The sequence below is a fragment of the Amblyomma mixtum genome, chromosome 3, assembly GCF_055824585.1.
Source record: "Amblyomma mixtum isolate Tamu chromosome 3, ASM5582458v1, whole genome shotgun sequence".
NCBI lineage: Eukaryota > Metazoa > Arthropoda > Arachnida > Ixodida > Ixodidae > Amblyomma > Amblyomma mixtum.
In genome coordinates, this window is record NC_143014.1 from 106,431,355 (window position 1) to 106,454,038 (window position 22,684).

General features: G+C 47.6%; 1 protein-coding gene across 3 annotated transcripts; it reads right to left on the reverse strand.

Annotated features, from left to right (window-relative positions):
• Positions 1-861: 861 nt before the first annotated feature.
• On the reverse strand, positions 862-21,717 carry LOC149351267 (U-scoloptoxin(01)-Er1a-like). Of its 3 annotated transcripts, XM_089580554.1 has the most exons (5): positions 21,507-21,717; positions 13,741-13,848; positions 6,193-6,260; positions 4,177-4,217; positions 862-3,617 (listed from the first exon to the last, which is right to left on the reverse strand). In XM_089580554.1, exons 2-5 carry the CDS (start codon positions 13,812-13,814, stop codon positions 3,192-3,194), a joined length of 609 nt encoding a protein of 202 aa, XP_089436680.1. In that variant the 5' UTR covers positions 13,815-13,848; positions 21,507-21,717; the 3' UTR covers positions 862-3,191. The 3 variants fall into 3 exon arrangements, with proteins under 3 accessions (XP_089436680.1, XP_089436679.1, XP_089436681.1); XM_089580553.1 differs by lacking the exon at positions 21,507-21,717 and having other exon boundaries at positions 13,741-18,962; XM_089580555.1 differs by lacking the exons at positions 13,741-13,848; positions 21,507-21,717 and adding an exon at positions 7,629-7,683.
• Positions 21,718-22,684: the final 967 nt, after the last annotated feature.

Genomic DNA, 22,684 nt, shown 5'->3' on the forward strand with positions numbered 1-22,684 from the left:
AGCCACTTTACCTGAGACGTGGCGAGCTGCAAGGATAGCCACAACAGAACATAACTTCACTGCCCTCCGTTGATAACAGTGCCCACACCCTCTGGGCACTAAAACTGCACGCTGCAAGTTGCAACGCTCTGTAAAGCTGCCATAGTTGCTTGAAACAGCTCGCGTTTCCTTACAGCCTCTGATAGAAGCTGCAGTGTTTTTTTTTATGCGAGAACTTCTAGATAACGCGATGGTGAATGAAGATGCACAGGGCTTATTGTGGGGCATTCTGAATATTAGGAGAGACTGAACTTGCTCGTGGGATCTCCTTCATGCATGGATTACCAGGAGAAGTTTTTCTGAACTGAAGTCATTCTGTGAGCTCATCTGCAGAAATGACGCAGCCAGGAAGGCCGCGGTGTATGTGTGCATTTTCACTGTGAAAAGCAGTTAAGTTATGTATGAGCGATTTTTATCTTTTTCTTCTTTTTTAAGACCAAGATGTTGTAGCCTCATCCATGGCCTCCAGAACCTCAGCTTCATCCAATTTTATTACTTTTTCTTTTTTTGTTGGAATGTCGCTTAGTGGCCTTGCTGTCTTTTTGCGTTTTACGACCCACAAGCTCAAGTGGCTGTCATATCAGAAACGCGAAAGTTCACCTCGCAGTAAATAACAGACTGACCATATTCTTTCTTTACTCTCAGACACAGCTTTCCAGTGCACCAAGTGCAGGCCCATTGTAGGCCCACAAAGACTGCGAATGGGCGTTGCTGCAGCGATTTGAACTGATTGTCACATTTATTAAGTCTCCACAACTTTTAGCTAGAAATTACAAAAGAATAAGCCACAAAACAAGATATGCAATGAAACAACATACACAAACACACAAAGCACGTGAACGTGACAACAGGCCAAGCTATACAGGTACAACTTGCAGGATATATGCTTGCGCACAGGTCATGGTGTGAAGACTTTGCCTTTTCGTACCCCTCAGAATTGCAATTGAAACCTTTAGGGCATGCAATGTTCGCTCGGGATGAAACTAAACTTTACATGTTACTGCGTGGCTCACAGTTAAATACTTCGTGCTCACATATGACCGTATTGCTTGGCGTCCGAACCTCAGGGACACCACTCCGTTGAAAATATAGAAGCCAAGCGAACCATACAACATGTCTGGTTGTGCGCTCTTTTGATCCCGCCTCATTTTACCCTCGACTGCAGAAAACAATACTGCGTCTCTGAGCTTGTATCGTGCTCAGTCCGTCGCCCGGAACGGCAGTGACGCAGGCGGCATATGAGTCACAGAATCAGGACTGCATGCCTCGTGCAGTGTCAAAATGCCAGCTATGGAACACCGTGCTTACTGTGCTGACGACAGCGTTTTCATAACTGTTTCCGCTCTCAGTGGCTCGTGAAAGCGCCGTTCGTCGCGACGGCATTCGCAACTGGAACCACCTGATTTGCTGAAGTGGTGTCAGCGCGGCCTGACGCAAGCCGACAGCGTCATATGAAGATGCTGTGAAGGGACACGTAATCCCGGTATTTGTAGCGGGGCAATATGCCAGGACAGACTAGTAGAGAACGCCAAGCACACCAGCAGGGTTAACCTACCGGGAAAGCAGCGCTTTGTGTTGGGTGAAACGGTGAGCCAACGAAGAACGCGGTGGAATGCATAGTTGCACTTCTAAGCTTTGCGATCACTGCAGTTTGAATGTGCCCTTTGCATTCGACTGACATGTCCAGGTTCTATACAGTACTGCTTAGAATTTGTCACGTTGATTGCTACTCATTCATCTATTTGACATGACATCGGAGCGCAGCTTGCAATGTTTGGATAGCTGATGTCTCTACACGGGAACTGCACGTGGTTAAAGAAATGCTTCGTTTGGCATTCTGAAAGTACATTATGGTAGTGATGTCCCTAGTTTTTTAGCCACAAAGCGTTAGCACAAAGGGCAGCAACCCCAGACGTTTATATGAGAAGTGAGTTTGGCTCTGACAGCTTTGGTCTAGGTCTTTCGGCATTGTTCACACAATTATATATCTTTGGTTTCTATACTTTCCTTCCATACTTCAGTGATGAAAAAAAGATTAGATGATGTGAAATAATGGAAATATGATTGGGTTAAAAGGCAACAGTGGGAGATGACCGAAACCGGACAAAAGCGAAAAACCCTGAAGTTCCAACCGAGCCCTGCTAGTCCATTAGTGTATGAAAATAAGTGTCATCGACATACAACGCAAAACGCGTTCGTGTCTCAAGTAAGCACTTCATGTTATTTCTGCAGATGTAGTGCTGCTTCATAAAGGCTTCATTCACACGTGTTGCGAGTAATTAAAAACACGTCTCATAGTAATAAAATCTTCGAGCCGTACCCATCTTCATAGCTTATTCTTTCTTGAAAATTCTACATATAAGTAATAGTGAAGACGGCGGTGGCAAAACTGTGCTTAACATTCCTCAGCATTCACCTTTTGGTGGGAATCGCTCGTCCGCTGTCTTCAAGAATTATTCGGTAAGAACCCATCACCGACGCTGGATTATATGATGAATATTACGACAGTACAACGGGGCTTAATTTTTTTACCGACAGGTCATCTCAGCGGTCGCATCCTCGCTGATGACCCTTGTACTGTCGCAGCGATCACTAAGCCGAGGCGACAGGCTCCGCACCTTCCACTTTCGAACTGCTCCCGATCGCAGAAGCACTCACTTTATCCATGATACTTGTCGCTGTCTTTAGCGTGTTGCATAGCCTTCACTTTTCACACAACACCTGTGCTCATACAAAGCAAACATTTAAAGGCCGTACAGAGTGGGGCCAAAACTCGCACAACAATAGAGCCAACAGTTGCTGATCGCGAACGTCACAATTTCACACAAAGGACGATGTGCGGCCGATGCACACGGGGGGACATACTGCGAGGCACCGATTCCCATGCAGACGAGAGGACACAGGCGCGCCGGAGGGTTACCCGCAATGGCGCTGTAGGCTGTCATTTCGCGCTGCACCTAAGTGCATTCGCGTCTTCAGGCGAGGCAGCGAGAAAGTCTAGTATTGTGTTGCGTAGAGAGAAAATGCCGTTACATTAATGGCAGTGCTAAGAAAACGAGCATGAAGTGGTAGCACGTGCATGACACACAATACCAACAGGAAGCCAAGTGTCACTGATGTTCCGAGTTACAATGTCGTGGAATGGTGGCGCTTCACTTGGGTGGCGGCAGCCTGGTCTCGTGCTTGTTGGAGGCCGCGAACTGCTGCTGCTGCTGGAAGCCGGGCACGAGCGGCGCCGCCCGCTGCAGGTCGTCCTCGGTGTGGGCTTGCGTGCCCACGCGGCCGATGTTGTCGTTGATGTAGAAGAAGTCGGGCGCGTTCGAGCACGGCACCGACTCCTCGGGGTGGGCGCACGTCAGGCTCAGCTGGTTGAACACGGTCTGGTTGCCGCAGAAGAAGGTGTACTGCTGCAGCTCTACCGAGCCGTCCTCCTTGTAGACCTCGTTGCAGATGTGGAACAGCTGGCAGTTGTTGCTGACGTCGGCGAAGTAGCCTCCCCGCTCGCACTGGAAAGTGGTCTGCACGCCGCCCACCACGAACTCTACGCCGTCAGGGAGCTCGTACGCGGCTCGCCGGGTCTGTCCGCGAAGGAATATCATGGGTATGTCAACTCAGCACGTACGCTTCACATGTCGCTGAGTTCATTGAGGGGCTGTATGCGTCTTTACTTTCGGATGGTGAATAGAGTTTTCGAGTCCGAATCCACTTCACAACTGCCTGTGTGTCGGATACGCAGTGCGTTGTCAGGACTAAATCGCTTGAGAGACCTCGGTATTGCCTCATTTGTGTCTACCATAGAAAGCCTGGCCCTCATTCATGAAACCTGCTCTACCTAAAAGCTCTGTATAATTGATCGGTGGAAGAGCGTTATCTGATCATTGTAGCCAAAGAAAGAGGCGCTGCCCATTCACGGAGTGAGGGTTTTGTGAGATCAGTTCTGACAACCCCGCCCTTCATGAACCATCTTCCAACTCAGCTCTCGCTCTTTTCCATAGTGCGGTCCACGGATCTGCAGTCTGTTGTCTTTTGCGCTCCATGTCCGCAGAGAATTATTACCAACCTTCGATACATCAACAGGTAGGCTTCGTTGTGCATTTAGGGAAAGAAATACAGAAAGAAATAGAAGTTATAACTTACCCTTGTGTGAACTTTTGCAGCCTCCGTTGCCGCCAACAAAGCTTCAGTGAAAATTTAAGAAAAGACAAAGAATGAAACGAATTAGATTTGGTCGATGCACTGTTCGCGTATAAAGGGCTTAACCTCATTTAATGCATATATTCGGCTGCTTCTAAAAAGTGAAAGATCGTTGCGCCTAAAATTGTTGAAATTCATAACAAAAAAAGGAAAAAAGTTCAAAAAGTATTATACACAACGAAGAAATGACGAAATCTGACATTATTTCCTTGCCGACATTGGAAGCGTTTCTTGTTTGCCGGTTATTAAGCTGCGTTAGGTGCAAGAAAGAAAACAAAAATGAAGCTTATTTTGTTCTTCATCAACATTTTTTTAGGATGTGCCGGAAGTTTTCAGCCGGTTAGGAAAATGTAGCCTTTCTTAACACCTGTGGTTTTCCAGCTTTGGCTAAAAAGCTACATATACATAGCAAAGGCAGATAAAAATTAGGACCGCCAGAGCGTGGTTAGATGTGTGAACAAGAAAAGCCAGCAGTGGCTATGTAAGAAATAATTTGGAGACTAGTATCTTTCCAGATAACAGCAAAAAAGAAAGCTCTGAATATGCATACTGCAGTAAGATACGGAGCAATCCATCCCAAATATATGGCAACGGTTAATGGATATCTATGCGCCAAAACAACGCCCAATCAGCCACGCCGTAGTGGAGAGCTCCGGATCAATTTAGACCACCTGGGGCTATTACAAGCAAACGAAATCTCAGCATATAGTAAAAAAGGTGTCCCAAGCAACCTGAGCCAGGAATCATAAAAAAAAAAAAAATTGGCTGTCGTTTGGCTCTGGTTAAACCTGGAGGATTGCGAAAGCAACGAGGGGAGAGGCAATGGAGAGCGCGCGGCAGCGGCGGCGGGCCCGGCACGCTAGCTATGCGCCGCTACTGCGCATGCGCAACTGGCGAGCGCGGCGGCGGCACCTCTGAGTCACCCGCGCAGCGACGGTGGCGGCGCGCCAGCTGTGCGCCGTGTGACGTCACTGCTCCTCGCGCATGAGCAGTATGGCCTTTCGTCAACTCCGCGAAATGGCTCGGCGACTCGCGTAGTGTTGCTTTCGCAACAAAAAACAGGCGCTACTTGCCGGAGTGAAACTAAAAGAAAAAATTCAAATGCTGTCAGCCACCGAGAGCAATTATGACCGTTTTCTTACTTCATAGATGCCAAATTAATCAGATATAACTCTTAAACCTCCGGCGACACGCAAAAAGCTTCACTGGAAAGCACAATAAACCACTGATTGCATAATTACGGAAAATTTAGCTTAATTTTGAACATTTTACCCCCTTGAGCTCGAAGGAAGCACGCGGAATTCTGATGGAGAACAACTCTCATAGTGGCTGGGGCACCTGGCAATGCAGTAGGACATACATGAGTCCGATGCGTCGGCCTCCAGTAGCGTGTTGCTCTCTCTAGACAGTCACACGTCTGAAACGAATTATCTCGCGTTCATAACTTCTGCTACACTGCCAGAGAAAGTCGAAAGCTATCGTTCTCGTAACTTGCGCACGCTATGTCAAATGCCGAGCGCTGGATTCTCGGGTTGCACGTTCTGGTGGCTACCATACCTGCGTTCCTGCTGCGTACATTTCGGATTTAGCTTACTAACGTTTGAGTGCGGAAAACACATTCATTCTTATACTACAGAGCAAAAGTTGCCCTCTTATTGCTTTCTTTTAACGCCCTACAACTTTCCAATCGAAAGCGTTCGCGTGTCGCCAGCTGTTTGGAAACCCGTCAATAAATATTAGCGAATTGATAAGTTAGTCCCACTTGCTTTGAGCGACCGGCAACAATACTTTTTCAATTTAAAGCTCACAACATGTGTCAGTCAACTTTTTCATAAGCTCATGACGTTGCATGAATGTAACAGCGTGCTTGATTGTATTTAACACACAATGCCATGTTCTCTTCGCCATCGGCAACGCTCAGCGCGTACTTATGCGAATGGAAATAAAATGGCTACAAACCGAGTACAATGTAGAGCTTCATTATAGCAGAGCCAAGTGAGCTGGATAGGTGAGGAGGTTCGGTCTGACTGGAATGAAAATTAAGGATCTCTTTGAAATACCCCAAAAGAAAACAAACCACGAATGTAATTCAGAACAAAAATTTTGCAACAAAAGCCAGAAAGTACAGTCGGCAGCACAAGTTTACAGAAAGCATGTGCTAGATAAAATTTACTGAAGCGCTGTCTGTCGACCTGGTATTGAAAGCAATGGAAGAATGCTGCCAAGTAGGCATTTCAAACTTGCGTGGCGGCGGAGAAATAATTTTGTTTTGCCGCACACACGCATCCCATGAACATTTGCTGCCGGGTGTACAATATGAAAAGCAATAAGTTATTTCAGCAGCGACTGGCCTAAGTTAAAGGGAGATGCGCGCACTCGCCTGTTTCGTGCAAGTCAGAAGAACGTTTGCAATCAAAAACGAAAAACTATGGTTTATGGAAATTAAGTTAAGACGTGAGAAGAAACATGAATAGTCTTTGTGAAAACTACAAATGACGATAGATGCGTTATTAAAGCTCGCGTGAACACTATAATATCTACGCTGCTAAGCTCTAGGTAATAATGCCGTCCTACGCAGTATCCACATTGTATGATGGTCACTTCTCGGCACCCCGCATGTCCGGCTACAGGGTCAAATTTTTTTGCCATAGACGTAAGTGTAAAACTAGGGCAGTAGACAGCACTTCGGACATTGTACTTGTATGCGCAATGTCGTTATTGGTTAACTATCATGCGGTGTTCAATCGCACTGGCTGAAGGGAATGACCGCCAATGTGCCGATTACTCACGAGTCAATCTTACTTGCGAAGAGCTTGGCGAATAAAGTCCACATTTTGTTTTTTTGACCCGCAGGTCCCTAACTAGCACACAGTGATGGAGGACCAATACGATATGCAAGCAGAAATTGGAGTAGAGTTATGTCGTTACAATAAAACGCTGCGAGAGCGGGGTCCCGTTAGCACCCCCACTCTCATATGTTTAACGGTCACAAGATAACCTTTCACTTCGGACCGTGTCTGACAGCTCTAAACAAAGGGAAAGAAACGCTCGAGAAAAGCTTTGTTTCCCAGCGTTCCTTTCTCCTCCCATGCCAGAAGAGAACAGCCTGAACAACTGCATTGCGGAGGATTTCAAATCGTTCTTTTGAGGGAAAAAGAAATATCGAAGAGGACGGCACTGCAACATGTCACTTCATAAAAATGGCAATTCGAAGGGGGCAGCGAGCAAAACCGAAACAATGCAGTAGGCTGTCGGCAAAGCTCAGTTTCCATTGCATGAATGCTGAGAATATGAAGAAGAAAAAGTAGAAGAGGTGGCACGAAGATTTGCAAGTCGAAACACCTAGCTGAGCTTGCAAGAAAGAAATCTTGCAGCGACCGATAGACCGAGCTTACCCCAACTCCTGCAGAGGGTAGGAGAAATCAGCGGTCAATCCGAATCCGCGGTGGAGTCGGCACACTGCGTATAGCGCTGCACTGCGCGCGTCAGTCGCCGGACAGCTGCTGCTCGGCGCTACTCGAATCGCCCGGTTCCCAACAAGGAGGCAAATGGTCGCTAAAAAGTGCGGTTCCCGGAGGGCCCGGACTATCTCTTATAGCATCCGACGGACCCGCGCTCAGGGCGAGCGGGTGGGCGGCTCGCCTCTCCTTTCCACCGGAGCTTCTCATTGGCGAGCCGCGTCGAGAACAATTCGTCAAAATGCTCTCTGCGGACGAAAGGAAAAGTGGCGTCCATTCAGCCTCGCGCAGAGATGCGCCCGGGCGAGGGTCACGGGCCAGCGGGGCCTATTTGCAGGGTTCCCCCTCGGCCGGGGGGTCGACCGGCGGAGGGGCATCGCGTTGTGCGCGTGATGCTCGGGACGCGACTTCCCTGACCTCCCCCGAGAGCGTATCTTCCTGACATCCTTCCGTCAGAGGCGGCGGCTGCCCAGCGAGGAAAACGCCGGCGCGCAGGCTTCGCGGCGATATACTGGTAACCCTTGCAAGGATGACCGCTCGCCCTGCCGCGCGGTCTTGCGCTCCGCGGTCGTTTTCGCGGCTCCGCCGGGCAGCGAGCACGGGACGTCCCCCTCCCGCCAGCACTCAGCACGAGCTTAGGGAGTCAGAAACAGCAGCAGCAACAACAGCAGCAGCTGCCCGGCTTGTTTCCTCGCTCGCCTTTTCGTTCTTCTCTTGCGCGTCGGTTTGTTTTTCTTGCGAATCGCACGTTCTCGACTCGTCAGGAGACAGCTCTGACGCGGCTCGGCCGGCCTCCCCCTGCCATGCACGATCCCTCTTCCCCGTCGTCGTCGTCGTTGTATTCTCGGCCGGCAGACTGCGGAGCTCGCCCGCGTGCCGAGACGGGCTTGCACGCGTTTTATCGCTGCTGGCGTCTCGCCCTCAGTGGTTTCTTCGAGGCTCTAGAAATAGCGAGCGCGTATCGACAAACGCAACTACGTTCCAAAAACTGCTCCAGTCATTATTGCCTTCTGACAGGAGATGGGCGAGCCCATTGGTACTACTCGGGTTGCGCGACAACCGGTTTGGCAGTGCCGGCTCCCGTCCCGCATTCTAAAATTCAACTCTGCCCCCTCGTGACCTGGCCTGTCGTTGTCTCGTTCTTCACGGTACGGCTCCCGTGCAAACTTCGGATGCATGCAGGAAGACGCGAGAGATGCCTGCGCTGCGAAGACTGGTCAACAAATCGGACATGGTGTGCCGTACTAGTGACGATGGTTATGCATCTACAAGGGATGGAAATGTACGGTCGTGAGTTTTTAATCGTGGGGCAGATGGTCACAACGTCATTCTGCGCGCTTGACCGGTTGGCTATAAAGACGGCCGAGCGCCTTTGCGTGACAGGGGTACAGCTATGAAGTTTCACAGTACTCACACATTACGTCTGAGCAGATATATGTGTCAGAGTGAAAGTAAAAAGCCTTTTTTTTTTCTTTTTAAGTGGTGGGCTTGCTGATTATGTTGTGCGTAACGCGTCGTCCCTCGCCGTCAGAACACCCCTTTATGCGACAGGTCAGCATCAGAGCAGCAAAACTCGTCGCGTCAAGTACTAGAGTGGAGGTAGAACTTTTGCACGAAAAGGATGGCTTGTAGCTCTGCAAGGAATTCGCCTTTCTAAACTTGTCTCGCCGCAAATATCTGTCTTTTCTAGCATGAAGATGCGAAACGTCCATGCCCGCACAAAAGAAATACTACGGTCTATTCTAAGGGCTGTTTAGACACATAGATTTCTTGGCTGTCCGCCGGAACCAGCCATCTGATCTCTAAAAATCTCTGGAGGCATCACTGTTTTTTATGGAAAATTGTAAGACATTACTAAAAAAACAAAGAAAAAACAGAATGCATTCCACTAATCGCCTACAACCTGTGCATTCGGCAGCTATCTCATCCAGTAGATGCAATCACCTGTAAGGAACGTAGTTCTCTTTTCGTGCACTTGTACAGCCACTATAGGTTCGAACAAAAAGTATGCTTAGCCGCTGCCGCAAGTAAGACATGGTAAGCAACCGAGGTAAGCACCGCGTCAGACAGTGAGCAAGATGAAGAGATACGATAAGGATCGAAAAGAAACTAAGATGTTACTGGTACGGCGCTTCTTTCCTGACTGTTGAAACCTTTCGGAACAGCGGGCCGCTCGACAATGCGTCGCGGGCAGCTTGTTTCAGACTCCTTCAGTATAATGGGATGAAGGAAAACCTAATAAAAATGAAATGAAGCAACAGTTCTAAAAGAATTGAGAGGAGAAAGCACGCACGCATGTACACACGCGCGTACACACAGGAAAGCTGATCCAGACCCTCAATAATCCTGACAAGCTGGCTTCAAGGGATAGAGAGCACCGAAAAGACAAATGCACGAGAGCAGTCTGAAAACACGGCACACAAATAAACACAACGAAAGGAAACAATAAAGCAAAAATAGTGGGAGTACTGCTGAGAAAGTAAAAGAAAGAAATGAAAAATATAGTGAAAACTGTACGATATATGAAAAGTGTGAAAGAAACACACAGCAAACGTCGATATACATTCGAATAAAAAAAATGAAAATGCTTAGAGATAAAAAGATGTTCAGGATAAGAAGCAGAAGTGAAGAGGCAACGAAACAAGAAAGGCAGGGGTAAGAAGGGAAGGACTGAAGTAGACAAATGGAAAGGAAACTATTTTAAAGAGGAGAGCCAGCTTGCACACTACAAAGGACCGGGACTGCTCTTCCCCTTGAGTCAAGAGGCCGACTTGAAAGAATGCGAAGGTGGCTGTTGAGGAAATTAAAATCACCCAAATCAAATCAAATCAAATCGTCTTTATTTTCTCTCTCAAAGAGAAAAAAGGGGGTGACGGGTAAAAGCCGCATAACTGCGGCTTGACAAAGCTCAGCCCCCTCTATGTACAGTTCGGTAGTAGTACTCGTACAGATTATACAGGATTCAATTTCACACTTCATCTCACATACCTAAAATTTGCACCCTACAGAACAAAAACACTCCAAATGAAAGCACATGCAGTTTGAAATACATTCGAAACACACATTCTAAAACAAGTCAGGTTTGAAACAGAAAAATTTCAAACACACTCAGATTGAAACACGTTCAGTTTAATAATTTTAAGTTTTTAAAATTCTGGAAAACAACCTTTAGCGGTAGTAGAAATAAGAAGACATTTTACAGCAAAACAAAGCATCAATTGAAAAAAATTAATAAAAGGCACCAAGAAAACACAAAACACAATCATACAAGAGAATCATGGGACGTTGGCTGTAAGGAACTGTGCATGTAGTGCTCGTAATGAGAACTTTTCCGGGTAGGTATCAATGAGCGCAAGGCTATTAGAAGAATAGCAGCATGATAAAAAATGGACTGGCGACCGTAATCTGTACGACAGTGAGGCACCGCCCATGCGTCATTATGACGTGGATTGTAAATTCAAGTGCGGGGGTGCAGGTTTAACAAATTCAGGATGCTGTGATTGCACGCCGATACGGATGAGCGATATGTACACGCTCGACGGTAAGGGTAAATGCATTCCGTGGGAAGAAGCTTATAGCGCAAGAAGTATCGGAAGTGACAAGGGATATTAGCAATAGCACGCAAGGCACGTTTCTGGCAGATTTTAAGTTTCTGTATGTTTTCTTTCGATGTAGTTGACCAGACTAAATGGCAGTAGTTAAGTGTCGACAAAAATAGTGCGTTATAAATTAAGCGTTTAACTGCTGTTGGCAAGAAGTTGCGGTGTCTATTTAGTATCCCGCAAACCTTATTAAGTTTGTTGCAAAGCGCATCAACATGCTTGTTCCAAGTTAGAGTTTCCGATAATGTTACGCCAAATGTCTTAATTTCATTAACAATGCAGACTTCTTCGCAGTCTAAAAGAATTTTGCCCTTGATGTTTACCTTTGTGTTCTTAGTACGGAAAAGAATAGCTTGAGTTTTTTTGGTGTTCAACCGCAGGTAATTTCTTTGCGACCAGTCTCTAACTAACGATAAAGCGTGATTTGCCGAGCAGGCTAGATCATCAGTATTTCCTCCTCTGAAAAACATAGCAGTATCATCCGCGTACCCAACCCACGTCACTGTGTTTTGAAGAGAAAAATGTCGTTAATATAAACAACAAATAGCAGAGGTCCAAGAATATACCCTTGCGGTACGCCGGAAGTGATGGTTCTTATGTGGGAATTGTGATTTTTATGGCTGACGTACTGGCACCTGTTTTGAAGGTATGAGGAGAGGAGACGATTTGCACTACCGCGTATTCCGTAATGCTGCAGCTTAGACAATAAGGTTACATGATGGACGCAGTCAAATGCTTTCGTGAAATCAATATATATACAGTCCTAGTACAAGTTCTTTGTGTTCAAAAGCGTCAATAATGAATTCTTTTTTTGTTAATAGTGCCAATTCTGTGGATTTGCCTTTCAGGAAGCCATACTGGTGCGGCGCGTGTGCATTATTTTCTCCAAGCCTTTTGAAAATATGGGTAGTACGGAGATGGGATGATAGTTATGTAGGGCTACCACTTTTGCAATCTGCATGTTCTTGGGAAAACTGCTGCACTCCAGAGCTAAGTTGTATATCTTATTCAGGACAGGTGCAATCAGGTCTAGGATATATTTAACTGGGGCAATCTGCATGTCGTTCACATCCTGTGATTTAGAATTTTTCATTGCCTGGAATGCGGCAATGATTTTATTCTCAGTTGTGGGGAAAAACACCATACTATTACTAACTGCACTTGGTCCAGGAAGTGGGACAGAGGACCCGCTCATCCATATTTTAAGCCTTAGAAAGAAAAGACGAGTTTTGGCGTTAAAGTTCACGATAAGCAAGTTAGCTGAAATCAGGCGCCTTTGAAAACACTCTGACCTGGTCAAGACGACTGCCTGGGACCCCGCACTGGTCGAAACAGCGCCCTGTATATTCGGAGCAAAGTTTTCAAATCGATTCCATTGCGTTACAGCATTTCAAAATATCTTAAAATGCATACTAAACCTCCCTTCCTCCGCTCTCCCCCATGTTGAAGAGCTGCAAACACTGAAAGGTGTTGCCGCTATTCCTAACGTCGCAAACCTTGCCAAGGGTCTGCTTTATACTGTCTTGTAAAAGGTATGTGCATGACGTTACTAGCGTCTGCGTCTCTGAAAAATGGAATAGCAGCTCCTATAGCGTCGTCGTTTGTTCATTGTGGAGTGAGGTTTAAGCTGTTGTGAGCTACATTTGGAATTAGCCTGGCAGAATTCTGCCGGCAGCTGCTCCACCGCAGCGACGCTTAAATAATGATTAAAGAGGATAATTCGCGGCACAGTTCTGTGAACTAGCAGAAGTCTGTCGCCATGCTCACACGCACCCACAAGAGTCTCCAACTGCCACTGTCACCATATGAAGGGCAGTTCAGCGTCCTTAAGGAATTTTAGAAGGCGGGAAGCCTGCTTCTTAACTGTCTGCTCTACCGCAGGAAAACAATGTCTTGCAGAGAACCGTGTGACACCCCTGCCTTCTTGAGAGAAACAAGCAGGACCCATCTATCTGCTTCGTGATCTGGGCTGCGCATAACACAATGATATATCCCCACTAAATACCGTCTGATGAACACAGCGGAGTCGATGTAAGTGCTGTCCTTTGCATCCACGCTGTAGTCCGAGCAGAACCCGTGTGAGCCCGTGCGAAGGGTTGGTTGCATCGTGCAGTGCTCCAGCAGGAATACGAAAGTTCTCTGAAGCTAAGCGGGCTGTTCGTTGTTAAAAAGTTAATGCTTTCTTTTTGGTTTGTCTGTGAGTGCACTGCCACATTTCTGAAGTTTTATGTTCGCTTACTTATGATGTATTAATCGAACTTGTCTTTCAAAATTAAACGCTAAGATGGAAAATGTAAAATATTTGCGGAACATATTGCTTTTTGAAGTGGATGGTTGGTGACGATCGAGGACTTCTCCTCAACCATCCGAGGTGACCTTTTGCTGCTGTATACAAGTCTTTCGTGTCAGGAGGATTGAACGTCTCTAGAGCGCACTGCTGTGCTTACCCAACTGGAGTCTTTGTTAATATCTTCCGCGCGCACCTGTCCGCCATGACTGCCATTTCTTTAGCCGCCTGCATCCACTCTCTGTCGATGAAAGTCTGTCCGACGAATCTGTAAGCAAATTTCAACTTAGTAGATGCGAAGTAATCTGGATACAGATTGTATTCCATTGAAAAGCACGAGAATAATGAAATTTCTGCAATTCGTTTTATATCGACTGGACGGCATGGGGTCACAAGCGAGCCGCTTATGTACACCGTAGAAACGGCGCCCGCCACGGCGTCGGAAGAGCATTGTTGCGACCCGTGTAGCATGGCCTGAACGGTGATGGGAAGAGGAGGATGGGAGACTGGGTTAGGAGGAAGGAAAAGAAAACTTTATACAATTATTTACATTATTTACAAAAGAGCGACTGAGAGTGACTCTCAGTGGAAGGGAACTTCTTCGCCAACCGGAGTCTACGGGAGCTAACAGGCCTCTCTCGGCCACACTCACAGCCGAGTTAAATAGGGTTCGGATTCCCGAGATCCCTGACGGGAGAATAAAGTTCGAAGAACGCTGTCCAATTGGATGGACAGATGTGGACGCTCAGTGTTACCACCCACGGCAGATGCGATGCTGGGCTGTCCTGCTCTCTCGCAGTTTTAAAAAATGCACAAGTTGACCTCGTGGTAGAAACGCCTCAGCCATCAGAAATTCATTTCACAAGCACAGGCGCAGTGGTATGTTGTCAGTAAAAAGCGCTGTCCAAAATGTCCGATGCTGTAAAGCCGCACAGCATCTAAAGCCGTGCAAACATAAAGCCGTATACCTTTATTGCAATTTATTGGTTGTGTTCACCTTGATGCGCTGCCAGACGACTCTGATGAGAGCAGTAAAGCTTTTGTAACATGCTAACCCCATCTTGTGAGACGCGGCTGCCCACTGCCGCATGCGCTAGCCATCCCCATTAGCTCCTTGGTTTCGGTGACTGTTGGTTTCCGTCATGCCAGCTTCGACAGCCTTAACAACAAAAAATAAAGTGTAAATTTTTTTTGGCGCTTGTTTGCCTTTAAACGGACACTGAGGACAACCCAAACTTTTTCCTGCCCCTCTGATTCAAATTCTGGACTCTCTGAAAACGAAATGGCCGAAAAGCGGTGTAAACTGACGAAAACGTGGACTTCGTGATTGCTAGCGGCCAGCGGTGCAGCCTAACGGCAGCCGAATCGCAAACTACCGCTGGCCGGACGTTGAAGGCCTGCACCGGATACCGCCGCTTTGTTTACGTTTGCTCCAGCGTTAAGATGGATCCCATTCCCGATCCCGACAACGAAGTTCTCGCAAAGAACTGCGGCCTGCACTTCCGCGACCTGAACCCCAGACAGCGTGCGATGCTTTTGAGGGCTCAGGTGGCGGGTCTGGCAGGATAGTCCGAGCGCCGAGGAGGCGGCAGCGTCGGCAGCAAGCCAAGCTTCTGGTGCGGCAGCTGTCACCGCCGAGCCACCACCACGACTGATGAGTATAGACACTGGTACATACGGACGTATTTAAATTCTGTAATAATAGTCCTCGTGGCGGTGGTTGTGCACCCCAGCGCCTCGGTACATTGACGAAGTGAACACGCCTTCCGCAGCGATAGTCGTTTGAGCATCCGCCTCGCGTGCGGGAGGTGCGGGGTTCGATCCCCAGTGAAGCAGGGTACCCACCGGTGAAACAATGGGTACGAGCTTTCCCCTGGTCTGGTGCTCGGCTTATTCAGGGTGAAAGGTTGAGAAATGGGCCTTTGACCTCACCTTGTTCATGTAGCCTCACCTTGTTTATGTAGCCAATAGTAATAGAGTCCACTTCTTTATGCGGATGCACACAAAAAATGCAATTCTTACAGCTTTGCGTACTTGCTTCCTTCCTACATACATTATTCGCTTGTTCCGCTCTCAAACTTCACTGAATATCACTACCTAGCTTAGTTTAGTAGTTACTAAATGCAGTAGTTTTGTAGTTAATCAATAGTTATTAAATCCCCATGCGTGGGGTAGGCAATCAGGGATCAGGGCACTGCGCCTGATCGACTTCCTTGCCTTTCCTTTTTTCTTAATCTCTCTCTCTTTCTCTCTCATGTAGTGCACGTACTATCGGGGATAAACAAGTTTAGGACACATAAGAAGCAAATGAAGCTCATTGCTCTGTTATTGGCCGGTAGGTAAATTAGATACCACACTTGTGGAGATGAAAGCTGGACTCACGTGCTCTAGTGTGTGGTTGTGAAGTGGAAGGATGAAATAAGGTTATAGTTAGCAGACAAGGGAACTAAGCGCCTATAGTGGCTTTTCGCGCGTACTGAAGACTTTTGTCCCTGATAGTACACGCGCATGGAACAACACAAAATGTGCGTCTAAATGCGCGTCCAAAAACTACAGATTGATTATCATGACGCAGTAAGTAGGAAGAGGAAATCGTTGCCGCGATTATATGTGATAAGCGTGCCTGGAATGAAGCCCTACGAGGATTCTTTAGAATTCGGGTTGACGGAACAATGTTTTTTTTTTTAATTTTTGGCCAGCACCGAGTACCAACCTGCGGGCTTTTGTAATACGATGCGGTAAACAATGGTAAAGAAAATGACAGGATAAAATACGGCGAGGGTGAAATATTTTCTGGTGAAATAAATGATTTTCAGGGCTCGATTTCTGTCGCCCAGCAAGAAATACTCACGGCAGTATAAGAAACTCTTTTGTTTTCGCTTTCCTTAACCACCTCGATAAGAAATGGCTTAATAAAATAGTGACTAAACAGTCAATCTTATTAAAGGTCTTAGTGCCATTAAACAATACTAGCTCAGCCGCATTGTAGCCAAGGTTTGAAACTGGTTCAATTTCGTCAGTGACGAATGCTGTGACCCTCCCCAGGGTTCAAGCTGGGAAACCATTCAATTAATTTCTTTTTCGCTTCGCACGATTTTAGTCCAGGAAAAAGTGTATTAATATATCCAGCTTTGGTTTGCGCGTGTCAGTTGATATATTACATCAGATGTGTTTAGGAAGACTGGCCAGGTTCTCTTCCACGCCAGGTCTCTCACATCAGCTCGTCGCAAACATGGCAGGGGTTGAACGAGCCTGTAGTGTTGCTTCGACGCGTTCGCAGAACGCATTCAAAATATGGTCTGAAAACGAAACGGATGCGGCATAAACCACTGGCGAACGAGCAGGACACAGTGCTATATTTCATGCTACGGCGCCATATTGTCACGGGTGCTGTGACCACAGTTCCGGATGATGTCATGGGCAACTGAAGGACAGGCTGGCGTGACACTCAAACTCTTGATTGGTTGAATTTATGCCCACAAAGAATGAACAACTCGTAGGCAGTGATAGCCGCAACTGCACTCGGTAACATAGGCTGCGCTTAGCTTAAAAAGGGGAACGAACGTTCGAAATAAAGCGCCTAAAACGACGACAACCATCTCGAATATGGTAGAAACTGCCGCGCCTGATTAGCATTGTTCCAGAGCCTTCTGGTAGCGCCTCGCGTAGCAAACAAAATGCTAAGGCCTCGTGCCGCCAGCGGTAAACAAATATCATATCCAAAGAACAATCATAAAACAAATAACACTCCCCCGTGATATATAAAAGTAATGGGGGCCGCGGTTAAAGGTCCTCAAGCACGAGCTCTGACCATTTCATTCCGTATAAGCGAGAGTGTGCTTCATGTCTGGAGTTTGAAATGTTGCGCTTTAAAATCAGTTTAATAAAGGAAGTGTTTCAATTAATTAATTAATTAATTAATCGATCAATCAATCAATCAATCAATTATGAATCCCTGCCAACTAGGTCCAATCTTTCCTCCTGCAACGTGTCATCTGGCTCGTGCTCTTGCATCCTTGCAGCTGTTATCTTGCAGCTATACAGTGAACGGGATTTTTCGGCAGAAAAGAAACGAGATGCTTTCACTCGCGAAAAATTCGCCGCCACCCGCCGGTCTTTCGTGCCAAATAAAGCGGATGAGGGGACATAGTGTAGGCGATGGTGAGTGACTGCCTGTCCGAAACGGAGAGCAGCTGAAATGTAAGCCATGCCTTTCCCAGTCCGTCGTCCTTATTACATATACAGTGCCCACTCGCGCTTCTTCGGCACTTCCCGTCGGTTTTCTTTGATTCTCTGGGGCTTTAAACTCCTTCTGCTGAAAGCTGAAGAGCGCGCGCTATCAGCGGCGTTTTCCGCCGGTGCATGGCGCACGAGTCACGACCGCACGCACGCGCTATAAGGGGAAGCCCGCGGCTGTTCGCCGTAATGGTGCCTGCGCGGGCACATCATCAAACTCCCCGAAGAGGCTCGTTCCATCGAGAGCACCGCGGACCCCGCCTCCTGCGAGCCCGCCCCACCGTATCACCGCCACGAGTGGGCCAAATGAGCCTTTTGTTTGGATGAGGGAGCGCATCTGCCTGGGAAATAGCGGCCTACTCCATGGTGCGCCAGCGAATGGCGCCCAGCACGCGAGCGCTGTACCCGATGGCTCAAAGGTGGAGCCGCTGTTAGTCCACGTAAGCCTCCACCACGTACCACTGCGCTTGGCGATAAGCATCTTTATATGGGAGATGTCCAGTGTAACTTGGCCTGAGGGTTGTAAGAAACTAAGAAACGGATTAAGGCGGAAGGGAGGGGCTTTCATCAAGAAATTCTAAATAAGACAAATTGCCGCTCGATTTGCGTAGTTAGGCAAACATTTTCAGTGCACGTAGCTAGTCGAAATAGCCACTTTTGGTCGAGCCACAGCGCCGAGGGTAATCGTGTTTTCGAAATTCTAAAGACTGATGTGGCTATTACTGACAGCTGGCTACAAATCTCTGATTGCAACCAGGTTCCTATCGGAAATAGTTAAAAGGTTAACTATCAGAATTTAGTTGATCACTTTAGTAGATATCACGATTCGCCTGTTATTTTACGTGCACCAACAATGGTGTTACTATGCCGCAAGAAGTTCCTCTTTAGCTCAGAAATCCAGTTTTTTTTTAAACTAGTGATCACCTTCCCTGAAACACCTGGTGCGCGAGCGAGCGCACACGCACACACACCTGGCAGGTTGCCACCAACTCGGCGGGCAGGTGGGCGCCTGCGACAAAACAGGCTTCAGATAAACAAACAGAAAAACAAACGAACAAGCAGACACATAACGGCTAAATGCCGGGAATGCCCACTGTATATGAGTGCTGTCACAAGCTATGATAGCACCCTTTTTTTCGTGCGCTAGCACTTACAGTAGCCGTTCTCCGCATTTAGCCGTTGTGTGCTTGCTTGTCTGAAGCCTGCTGCTGGCAAGTGGCAACCTGCCCAGGTGTGTGTGTGTGTGTGTGTGTGAGTGACGTCACAAGGCCACGTGACCTAGGTGGCAGGTGAGCCACCCGTCACCCCGCGCAAATATATTGCGGGGTGGGATTTGGTTGGCGATTTTAACAAAGACTGGAACAAGCATCCCAACTTTGTCGAGGAGATTGAAGATCACTATGGCATGAGAGTGCCGACCGGCATGGTTACGACGCAGTGGCGGGCGTGTATGCTTGGTCTGTGTCCGGTAGGAAAGCCGTGTCAAACTACTTTACGGACCATACGACTGTGCTGGTAAAGTTCGGCAAGAAGAGAGATAGACTGGATGCCGAGCAAAATGCTGAGCAGAGAGTCGAATAAACGTGCGTTACCATGAAATATGCTCGTTTCCCCTTTTCCTAGAAGAAGACACACCACGACAAACACCGTAGCGTACCAGTGTCTAATTATTCGAAAATTGCGAAACACACCATGCTAGCGCGCCTACTGGCATTTGGCCTAACTGCGTGAATCGGCTGCCATTCTTAATTAGCTCAAGAATTGTGCAAACAGTGCCGCTTCCTCCCCAACCTTCTCCTCCAAGAGTCACCGACAAAGCTGGCCCTGAAAAAAACTAGTGCAGGGATTAAACTTAAGCGTATTGTTTACGGTCTAATTAACGGGAGTGAATTCTACTTCGATCGATTACTTTCAAGCCTCTCGGGACACGCCAAAAGTGTCAAAGCTGTAGAGAATCACAGGAAACGTGCTAATGGCACGTTTGGATAACTACAGCCTCATTGAGGATGTATTTTTTTTTTTCACTCTCTGATATACTTGCGCGAAATATTCGAGAAGCACGAGACTGCGACTGCTCGCTCTAAGGGAAACTTCATTGGGCAAGGAACGTCGATGGCCGGCATGGTAGCTTAAAATACAAGCTCCTAGTGAGGAAAATTTTTCACGCTGTGCCCAGAGCGCGGTGAAAACTTTCGTGATAAAGCATTAAAGCTGCGAAAATTTTTCCATTCGATGTCTCTTTCTAGGCTACAAATATCTGAATAAATATTATCTTTGAGTTTCCGGCGGTTTCAGACCCATGGTGACAGCTGGCAGGGCTGCTTCACCTCCACTCTTGCAACACGTAGGGGTTTGTATAAAATTCTTGGTCCACTTTGCACGGGAAATCTCGCATGTATACATTCGTGAAAAGCGGGGCAGGAAATAGCCACCGCGTGTATTTCGAAGTTATTTGTAGTAAGGCCCGCAAACTCCTACTCGGCGTTATTGTTCCGCAGGACAGCGCGCAGTTTTGTCGCACTCTCGTTGTTGTTAGGCCGAGGCACGACCGGTAGCCCCTCCATGTTGTTAGCACCATCGTTAGACGATTCGCGCCCTTCCGGAGAGGCTCATGCGGCGTCCCGCGGGGCACGGTGAGCCGCACGTAAGCAACATCCTGCAGGGCGTCCCGCATTTGCCGCCAAAACTGCACCAGAGAGCGGGTTTTCTATGTGGGACGCAGGCCCTCTGGGGTCGCCGGCGGTGATAAATAAAGACCACCGGCGCGCGTAAAAGGTCGCGACTCGGCGACGCTCATCAAGTCTGGCGCGCGGCCGGCGTGATTGCCCGTTTCCTGGTGGTCGGCCGCGGCCAGGAAATCGAACGCTACCGGCGCCCCGGGGCCGTGCAGCTGGCCATAGAGCAACGCACAACTCGGCAAAGCAGGCCGCCACGCTCCCCGGGCCCGGCCACGCTGCCGAACCACGCGATAGCGCGGATGAAAAAGAGCCGCCATCGGAAGAAGAAGGAGCGATAAACGGCGCGCGGTGCTCCTTCTTCGAAGCCGCGCTGAAGCTTGGCGCGTGATTGACTCTCTCCGCTTCCGGAACAAGTTCGCGGACCTTCCCGTAAGGCCCCTTATTATTTTCCCGGCGAGCCCGCGCACGTATTCCGGCGCACGCGCGGGACTGTCATTTCGCATGAGCCGGAGGTGCACCGAAGCGCGTCACCCGGTGCGAAGTGACTTGAGCGAATTTGACGCGGGAGTCGTCCGACGCGAGCGAACCTTTCGCGAGCGCCGGTTTCTTTGAATATTTACGCGCTGCGTCTATAGCGATGAACGAGCTTATATGTGGAGAACGATTTATCGACTCCAGCGGCTGTATAACTCCGAGATTGCCCCAGAAATTGAGGGCCCTGCTCTGAAAGCAAGCGTAAAGAACAAAAAGCGCAGAAAAATGGAAATAAAAAGAGAAAGGACGCGTTCGAGCGAACGCGTGCTGCGTATAAGCACCGCGTGACAGCTAATGAATGCGGGAGTACGCGGAAACCACCTTTCCGGCTGTGGCTCACCGGAATAAGCGCGCGTGCGCAACCTGTGGAAGCGAGCCGCGCCGTGCGAGAGTGACCCTATAGCAACCAGATGAACGAATAACGGGTACTGCAAAGCTGAATGATTGAGTGAATATTGATGTTCTTGCAGAAACTTACTTGAGACGGAGTGCATGTCGTCCGCAGCTCGTATCTGCAGCATACTGAAAGTCAGTAAATGTTTTGATGGCGCTTGATTGTTCGCTGATTCCAACAGTGCCTTCAACGCGCGTTTTCGTTAAATCGAGTTTGGAGGCGCTACCTCTCCAAGCGCATCTCGCTGTTTGCTGTTCAGTGTCAGACTGGCTCCCGACAATACACCGACGGAACAAGCTGAGTTGTCCTGCGATAGAATTTATATATATATATATATATATATATATATATATATATATATATATATATATATATATATATATATATATATATATATATATATTGTCACGTTGTAGTGACGGCAGTCCAGCGGTCAGGCAGACACCAACCAGTCTTGGAAACGAAGCTCTTTATTTGGGCTGACTTGCGCCCGCAAAAGAACTGAATCACTCGGCGGCGGCGTAAGCAACAAACGTGCTCGTCAGTCGTCGAACTACGAATCCCCGCTGCTCGCGGCATCGCTCAATTTAAAGCCACCAAGGAAACTTCGAGGTAACAGTTCAAGATCATCTACAGTAGTCTAGAAAAACGTAGATGCAGCTCTTCATGGCTGTGATCAATCGAGATTAGTCCGGTCGCTTCTCTCGTCACAAACACAATGATAACACCCCTTTCCTGCGGCCTTGAGCGAACGGACACTACAATGATACGTGGCATTACCCCCCTCCCAAAGAAGCATCGTCTCGATGCTTTAAAATGAAAATAAACACGGAGAATGCAAACTTCGAGTCCTTTAGCGGTCATAATATGGCTTCAGGCGTACGACATGTACGACTTCCGGGCGTGTGCGGCGTCGCTGAGATGCTGTCGTGCCGTCGGGGATGACTTCATAGTCGAGGTCACCGATGCGACGGAGAACCCTGTACGGGCCAAAGTAGCGTCGCAGAAACTTTTCACTTAATCCACGGCGGCGAACTGGCGTCCAACAAATATATATATATATATATATATATATATATATATATATATCAACAAAAATTATTTATTGGCAGCTGATTGATTAATATAAGATAAAGTCACCAGAAATTGAAAAACATAACATCTAATTCACGACGTTAATTCAATTTAATTCAACGTCGTGAATTAAATCTTGTTATGTTTTTCAATTTCTGGTGATTTTATCTTTTATATATATATATATA